We start from the raw sequence: 9,615 nt of genomic DNA, 5'->3' as shown, positions 1-9,615 counted from the left end.
GAGAGAGAGAGAGAGAGAGAGAGAGAGAGAGAGAGAGAGAGAGAGAGAGAGGCACAAGGAGACAGACTTCTTAAGGCGTAAAGCATTTATATATCCGCTTCATTTCAACAGTTCTCTTAGAACCGAATTTCAAAATGACGTTGGCTTCTTAATGTATGATGATAATAAAAATCAAGTAAGGGTTTATATGTATGGAAGGAGAAAACGTCTGGGCGAATTTTTTTTTTTTTTTAATTTTATCTTTTTTAATATATTTTCCTGGCCGCTATTTTTTTTTTTCTCTCTCTCTACATCTCTGGTGTGGCTTTGGCGAGTCTAGTGGTTGGCTGGGAGTGAGGGGCGGGGCTTAGCGCCGGTGGGTGGGGCGAGGCGTGCTATTGGCTAATGGCTGTGACCCCCTGCGCGCAGGTCTGGTGGCCAGTGTTTCACTGCTCTCCGTGACGGCAGTATGGAGCCCACCCTGGGCATTCCTTTAACTACATAACTTTATACCTGCGTGTGTATCTTTATACTAATTCTAGGCCTCACCATTCCGCCGTCGTCTTACAACATGGCTACGGCCTCTCAAGGTAAGACTGGAGAGAAAAAAAGTCTAAAGCAATTAACAGATCGAAAAAAAAATTATTCATTGATTGCAAAAAAACGGGCGATTGACCCCCCCTCCCCTCCTGGGAAAAAATATCTAATTACCACGCGTGCTATTTTGTTGATACAAGTGATGCGGTTTTGTTTACATTATCCATCCCGATAAGCTATCGCGTTTTGGCGTCACAGGGGAAGAGGGTCACCGAAATAAATGGGCTCTCCGGTTACGCTCTGGATTACAGAGGGATGGGGAATTATTTTTGGAATTTGAAGAAATTGATATATTCATATTTTTGTTTATTATTTTCCTACTTGGCGTGATTATAGTGATGATGGCCGCCCTTTATTAACTCAATGCTAAATCTATTTGTGAAGGAAAATAAATATACCTTTTGATGGACTATGGAGGAGTTACCCATAGCTGGCCGTCAGAATGAAGAGCTCTCCTGACAGGCGGGGGACCCGCTTCTAAACACCCATCGCTTCATCCATACTATTCTCTTCCGTCTCTCCCTTTTGGGGAACCATCTTATCGCTCCAACGGAACGAAACCAGAAGAAAATAATGGATATACATTTGAAATTACTGTCTTAAATCATAGTTTTTATATCATGGCGCCAAAATTATACGGACATCTTATAAGGAGGTTAGCGCAGATCTGATATTGCAAGAGGAAGGAAGAAGAAAATAACGGAACCATATTTGAAAATTTATTAAACCATAATTTTATATTATGGCGCATAAACTATACGAACCTCTTATAAGATTAGCGCAGATCTGATATTGCAAGAGGAAGGAAGAAGAAAATAACGGAACCATATTTGAAAATTTATTAAACCATAATTTTTTATTATGGCGCCTAAACTACACGAACCTCTTACAAAGGAGATTAGCACAGATCTGACAATACAAGAGGAAGGAATAAGTAAATAACGAAGCCTACATTTGAAAATTACTGTATTAAATCATAATTTTATATTATGGCGCCTAAACTACACGAACCTCTTACAAAGGAGATTAGCACAGATCTGACAATACAAGAGGAAGGAATAAGTAAATAACGAAGCCTACATTTGAAAATTACTGTATTAAATCATAATTTTATATTATGGCGCCTAAACTATACGAACATCTTATAAGGAAGGCACACCAAGATGCAGCTTCTCTCAGCCAATCGAGGAAAGACAAAACTAAAGGGAGAACAGTTTCTCTGAAGATGCCGAAGAGAGAGAGAGAGAGAGAGAGAGAGAGAGAGAGAGGAGAGAGAGAGAGAGAGAGAGAGAGAGAGAGAGAGAGAGAGAAAATCTTTTAGATACATTAATAAAAATGAATAGTTTATTCCACGTCCAGAATCATCATCATCATCATCATCATCATCATCGGTGCCATGCGGTCCCCGACTGCTGCAAACAGCACAGCAACTCCGGAGATCATTCACCAAGTCCGACCACGAGATGAATTAATCCAACCGTAATTAGCATTAATGAAAAGAGGACTACAGGCCCTTCGGTCTCCGAGGCAAGAGCTGGATCACCTCTCCCCCATCCTCTCCCTTCCCTCCTTCTCTCTCTCCCCCCTTCCATGAAAACCCCACCCCCTTCCCCCCATGCAGTATTTAGTCTGTCCACTTAAAGGGGCACGGCTAGAACTCCTCGCTATGTTGGCCACCTTATGGTTTTAGCCCCTTTTCAACATTCTCTCTCTCTCTCTCTCTCTCTCTCTCTCTCTCTCTCTCTCTCTCTCTCTCTCTCTCTCGTATCATCATCAATTATTCATATTCATCTCGGTTGTATAATTTTTTTTTCTTTCTATTTCTCGTCGTTTATTTTCCTTGATTTTGATTCAATATTTTTGTTGGATTAATCGCGATATAATTTTTTGTCCGCAGTTCTCTTTCTAACTTACGATGATAATAGTAGTAGTAGTAATAATAATAATAATAATAATGATAATGCTTACTACGTCTACTGATGCATTAGCAAATTTGAACTAGTATTTTATTAAGTTCAGTCTGCATTGTCCCTTCAATGATATTTTCTTTACTGATTTTGGCGTATGGAAAATCCGCCAACTCTCTCTCTCTCTCTCTCTCTCTCTCTCTCTCTCTCTCTCTCTCTCTCTCTCTCTCTCTCTCTCTCTCTCTCTGTCATAAATTAATCACCTTTATTTGTAAGTCAAGATTATGTATTTAATTTACTCTCTCTCTCTCTCTCTCTCTCTCTCTCTCTCTCTCTCTCTCTCTCTCTCTCTCTCTCTCTCTCATTAATATTTAATGTAATGTTTATTTTAAGATTTTATAATCCTCTGTACGTCTTAGGTACGAATTCATGAAAATAATTCCTTCATTTGTTCTCGTTTTATAATAATTCTCGTATTAAATTTGCACTATCAGTTTGCTTGACATTTTTATAATTTGACATAACATCCCGTATTAATTATTTACTCTTTTGCAAAGATCAGCTTCCTTGGATTTGTCATCTTTTATAGTTTATGCATTCTCACTTTTTTATTATTTCTGATTCATGTATTTTCTAATTGTATGAATAGGAATTATTTTTCATTTATTTATGATGCTTATATTATGAACCTTATGCGTAGTTAAATCGTTTGAGGATAATTGTTTAAAAAAGCAAAGTCGTTTTAGGGTCCAATCTAGCGTAGGATCGTATCCAAAATAGGATCTTATGTAGAATAGGATCGTATCTAGAATGGGATCGAATCTAGAATCCCGGAATTCGTCTAAATATCTTAAATCATATCGAAAACCAATCTAATATATCGATTAATGGAGCTCTTGAAACAATACGCATATTATATGCGTTATCGGCGTTTTTCTTAACATTAATTTAATTAGTTTTTATTATTTGACTTCTCTCATTTTCCAAAGTGGGAGGGCTGAACGGACTCCACGGACCTAGCAACCGCGGATTTGCCCCTGTTTCATAAATCCAGTCGAAGTCTTTGATATTCCCCTTGACTTTCCAGCATAACTTTTATCGCTCATTTGGAAAGATATTTAGATTTTATCTTAAATTTTACATATGATTTTTATCTTAATGTTCTTTCGTGGCCTTACAGTCTATGATGGCGGAAATTTACCCGTAGGGGCTATGGAAGATTTTTCCAAGCAAATTAAATTTGTTATTTTTAATAGGTTGGATAAAAATCGTTGAAAAGATATTTCTTATTTTCAAAAGGATATAAAAGACCGTTGAAAAAATATTCGTAATTTTTAATTGGTAAATAGAATCTTTGAAAAGATATGTTATTTTTAATGGGTTAAATGAAAATCGTTGAAAAGATATTTGTTATTTTTAATTGGTTAAATAAAAAACTTTGAAAATATATGTTATTTTTAATAGGTTTAATGAGAATCGTCGAAAAAATATTTGTTATTTTGAATAGGTTGAATAAAAATCGATGAAAAGTTATTTTATTTTTAATATGTTGAATGGAAATGGTTGAAAAGATATTTGTTATATTTAATATGTAGAATGAAAATCGTTTAAAAGATATTTGTTATTTTTAATAGGTTAAATAAAAATCTTCGAAAAGATATTTATTTTTAATAAGTTAGATAAAAAATATTGAAAACATACGTGGAAAAGAAGGATTAAAATGAAATTGCTTGAATTGCTATCGTCATTATTGATATATTAATCAGTTTCCAAGTGATATATTTATTTTGTAGTACTTGCTGTGACTTGTGCCGTATTAACTTTTGATTTGATTTTTTTTTTGAGGAAATCTTATCCAAGTGGAAAAAAAAAAATTAAGGAACTCATCATTGAATTTAATTTCTGTACAAACTTAGTTTCCAGGAGATCTTAATTTAGCATATTACGAAATCAATAATAATAATGATAAACACCGTGGAGATTTAGCGCCATCAGTGCACCTTTCGCTGGGTACTGTAGGCATTAATTAAGGATCTTTGCATATTATTATTATTATTATTATTATTATTATTATTATTATTATTATTATTATTATTATTATTACTCCGTTCCTTTTTCCTATGTTCCATTCTTTGTCCAACCTCTTTTAAGCTTAATTTCATCGTGTAACAAAAAGTTTTTTCATCCAGTTTCCCTTAGGCGCTGAATGGCAATACAAGGCCTGGCGCTGGGTGGATTACCCAAAATTCATAAATCTAATAATAATAATCATCATCATCATCATCATCTCCTACGCCTATTGACGCAAAGGGCCTCTCCACGAATGAAGGAATAATAATAATGATAATTATAATGAACTTTTTGTTAGGTCAGTGCGAATGCTAACTGAGATTGAACATAATGATAGTAATAATGATAATAATAATAATAATAATAGTAATAATAATAATAATAATGCTAAATCTTAGCTCTGCCTCATAATGGAAACAATTTTTTAAATTGTTTCCATTATGAGGCAGAAAACTACTTCGATTCCAATACTAATTCACATCCCCATATGCTCCATTTGCAAACGCAAGCTCAACTTTTCGTCCGTTACCTCTTAAATGCTGGTATATAGCCAACGCGCGACCTAACCTCAAAATCCGCCGAGCGGAAAACCCCAGGGTTTACCGAAACCTCAAAGGCTTCTGAAAAGCCCTTAATTGGCTAGTTAAACCTCAGTGTTGGCTCTACTAGGTAACCCTAAACAAACTTTTCTTTCTTTTACTGCCTCTCTCTCTCTCTCTCTCTCTCTCTCTCTCTCTCTCTCTCTCTCTCTCTCTCTCTCTCCTAGACAGTTAGCAAACAAACGGGCCGCTGTAATTCATCAGTCTTCAAAACACTTGTGCGTATGTTTGTTTGTTCTTATTTAATGCGACAATGGTTAGCGTTATATTTGTTTTCAAAACGGCAACTTGTGATTTATGGTCTCTCTCTCTCTCTCTCTCTCTCTCTCTCTCTCTCTCTCTCTCTCTCTCTCTCTCTCTCTCTCTCTCTCTCTCTCTCTCAGCCTCAATTACATTTGGCTATTGGCGTTCCTCAATTATTTGGTGATGAAGCCTGATTTTATCTATTTCAGTAATAATTTTAATCAATAATATTATCAGTAGTAAGAGTAGCAAATCATTTTCAATTTTCATCACTAGGAAAGTTTGTGATATTGTAGATAGTCATTATTTTTTTCTCTTTTTATTATATCAGCTCTCATCTCAACAGTTGATCTGATTGCTGAGATTTTTTTATATCGGTATCGAATAATTTGATTATATATATATATATATATATATATATATATATATATATATATATATATATATATATATATATATATTTATTAAACAGGTGTGCGTTGTAACTCCGTAAATACGTTTCCCATTGGATTGTTTCTTATGGTACAAATAATTATGTAATAGCTAATGCTCTCTCTCTCTCTCCTCTCTCTCTCTCTCTCTCTCTCTCTCTCTCTCTCTCTCTCTCTCTCTCTCTCTCTCTCTCTCTCACGCAGAACTTTCTCATTGATTTGTATTGTGATATCAAAGGAATGCAGGATCACAAAATTCTCTTTCTCTCTCTCTCTCTCTCTCTCTCTCTCTCTCTCTCTCTCCGTCGGACAGTGCATCAGAATGTAATATTGAACACTGGAAGTTTTTTTTTTTATCAAACATTGAAAAGGAAAAGAAGAAATGCAAGGTAGAAAAAAAAAATAAAAAAAAACTCCGAATACCTTTACGCCGTATCTGTCTATACACGATATTCCAGCTCGGATCGCAGTCATGCATTGGTTTCATATCAGTTTTTTTTTATTTTATTTTCCCAATTTTTAAAGTCAATATTATAGAGAAAACTAATTTTTAGTTTTCCAATTTTTGAAGTTTTGATTTTCCCCTTTTTTTAAAGTCAATATTATAGAGAAAACTAATTTTTAGTTTTCCCATTTTTGAAGTTTTTATTTTCCCAATTTTTTAAAATCAATATTATAAGGAAAACTAGTTTTTATTTTCTACTCTTTTCAAAGTCTATATTATAAAGAAAACTAATTTTTTGTTTTCTCCCTTTTTTAAAGTCAATAATATAAGGAAAACTTGTTTTTATTTTCCCCTCTTTTTAACGTCAATAACATAAGGAAAACTAGTTTTTATTTTCCGCTTATTTAAAAATCTCTATAAGGAAAACTAGTTTTTATTTTCCCCTTTTTTAAAGTCACTATTATAAGGAAAATAAGGTTTAATTTTCACTTTTTTTAAAGTCAATATTATAAGGAAAACAACAACAAAAACAACAACAGCAATAACAATGAAGGAAAAGAGAGAAAATTCATTTCCTATTGTTAACGAGTAAGTTCATTATTTAGCGATTAGTGTTTCGGGAAACACTTAATTATGTAGGATTTTTATTGAAAGTTGAATTTTCATGATAGAATAATAGAATTTTTATTTTATTTTTCTTCAGTCGGAGATTTATTTATTTTTTCTTCGGTAATAATTAGTATCATTATGCCAAATTTGTAAGTATTTTCATATTTAAATCAAAATCCGTATCATAACCCCGTGTATTTTATAACTTGCTTTGGTTTTATAATCCCAAAATTATAAGTATTTTAAAACTTATATCGGTATCATAATCCTAAAGTTATAAGTATTTTAAAACTTAAATCGGTATCATAATCCCAAAGTTAGAAGTATTTTAAAACTTTAATCAGTATCAATCCCAAAATTATAAGTATGTTTAAACTTGAATCGGTATCATGATCCCAAAATTATAAAAATTAATCATTAATTCCAAAGTTATAAGAATTTTAAAACAAATCAATATCATTAATCCCAAAATTATGTGAATTCAAATTTTAAAATAAATCGGTATCATTACAATCCTAAAGTTATAAGAATTTTAAAACTTAAATGCGTATCATTAATCCCAAAATTATAAGAATTCTAAAACTTAAATCAGTATCATTAATCCTAAAAGTATAAGTATTTTAAAACTAGAATCAGTATCTTAATCCCAAAATTATAAGAATTTTAAAACGAATCAGTATCATTAATCTGAAAGTTATAAGAATTTTAAAACTTAAATGAGTATCATTAATCCTAAAATTATAAGTATTTTAAAACTAGAATCAGTATCATAATCCCAAAATTATAAGGATTCCAAAATTTAAATCAGTATCATTAATGACAAAATTATAAGAATTCTAAAACTTAAATCAGTATCATTAATCCTAAAAGTATAAGTATTTTAAAACTAGAATCAGTATCATTAATTACAAAATTATAAGAATTCTAAAACTTGATTCAGTATCATTAATCCTAAAATTATAAGTATTTTAAAGCTAGAATTAGTATCATTAATGCCAAAATTATAAGAATTCTAAAACTTAAATCAGCGTCATAATCTCAAAATTATAACTATTTAAAAACTTTTTATTTTCTCCCCAAATGTTTAGAAGGTTGTAATTTTCTCATTCTCCTTTTTTATTTTTCACGTGCAACTCTTTTTCGACGCTTAATTTCGGAGATGAAAGGATGTAATCAGTGGCTTCCAGGTATTGATTTTCAGGTGCAAACTTTAATCAAGCTTAGGAGGTATTCGTCACAGGTCAATTTTACGGCTGTGCTTTAAGTGTTCCGACTTATTTTCATTTTACTTAATTTCTAATGTTATATTTTTCTTTGCTTTTATAATTTTTATATTTTCTTTATCCGATAATCTTATTTTCATCTCTTTTCTGACTTTGCCTTTTTACTTAATTTCTTATATAATCATCTCTCATAATTTGATTTTCATTACATTATTTTATACTAGTGTATGCGACCCGTCAAAAATGACGGCTAAATATCTATATAGATATGCATGCACGCAAACAGATTTAACCCTTTCCACCCCCTCCCCCTTTCCTAACTACAACACGGCAGTTTCGGTAATTTGTGGGAGATTGTTCTTTCAGAGTGTAGGCTACCTCTCGGGTTCCCCCTCTCACCAGGGTAGGTCTATTTTCTCTCCCCCAACCCGAGGGGCGGGGAGAGACAAGTAGGCTAGTCATACGTTTGGTAATGCCGCTCAGCGTGACAGGGGAAAATATATATATATATATATATATATATATATATATATATATATATATATATATAAATTTACTATAAAGGAGAGATTATCATCTCTGATAATGTAATTTTCATCACTTGTCTAACATTGATTTATTTACTGAATATCAAATTTTATATATTTTCATCTCTGATAATTTCATTTTCATAGCTTGTCTTTTTTTTTTTTTTACTTAATTTCTAATATTATATTTTTTTCATCTCTGATAATTTAATTTTCAGCGCTTGTCTGACAATGCCGCTGTTGGGATTTTATATAATTAAGAAATTAACACACAAAAAACCTTTGCGTAAATGCAATTCTCCACAATTGCACCATTTCATGTGTTTATTATTAGATAATTAGCTTTAGGTAGATTACATATTCAGGTGCTTTTTAATACGCATTTATTCATATTTGTATGCGTATACACTAAAAAAAATTGCATTAAAAACGTTAAATGCCGGGCAACATTTAAAAACGGATATGTTGACGTAAAGAAGTAATGTTACGGTCACCAACCTGTAAAAGATAATAACAAAGTAGGGTAAAATTACGGTCGCCTCTATTTTACTGAAATACGGCTAAGAACTATTTTTACGGAGAAATTCCGATTAAATTTACGGGTTTTTCAGCGTTGTACTTTTATGCTATTGCCACAGATGTTGCAAAAACAGAAGGTAAAATCTATCATGTATACGCAATTTTGTTAGTACTATTGTTTTACGAATAACCAAGCATAAACAAATATAAACTTAGAGGTTGCGGTGGCCGATGTGGTAACGTCCCTGACTGATATACGCCAGACTGGGGTTAGAGTCCCCCTCACACTCGTTAGTTTCTATGGTCGCTGCAATCTCACCATCCTTGTGAGCAAAGGATGGGGTTGGGGTACCCTATAGGTCTAGGCTATCTGCCGAGTCATCAGCAGCCATTGCCTGGCCCTCCTTGGTCCTTGCTTGAGTGGAAAGGGGGGTAGGGTGTTGATTATATGTATATATGATCAGTC

General features: G+C 32.7%; 1 protein-coding gene across 1 annotated transcript in view; it reads left to right on the top strand.

Annotated features, from left to right (window-relative positions):
• The first annotated feature begins 431 nt into the window (after positions 1-431).
• LOC137621400 (insulin gene enhancer protein ISL-1-like) overlaps positions 432-9,615 on the top strand; it is a 245,852-nt gene continuing 236,668 nt past the window's right edge. The window contains exon 1 of the mRNA XM_068351698.1: positions 432-569. Within this exon, the coding sequence (XP_068207799.1) occupies positions 551-569 (19 nt within the window). The 5' untranslated portion in view covers positions 432-550. The remainder of the gene's footprint in view (positions 570-9,615) is intronic.

This window comes from Palaemon carinicauda, chromosome 28, assembly GCF_036898095.1.
Source record: "Palaemon carinicauda isolate YSFRI2023 chromosome 28, ASM3689809v2, whole genome shotgun sequence".
Taxonomy (NCBI): domain Eukaryota; kingdom Metazoa; phylum Arthropoda; class Malacostraca; order Decapoda; family Palaemonidae; genus Palaemon; species Palaemon carinicauda.
This window is presented reverse-complemented; position numbering and strand designations above follow the sequence as displayed.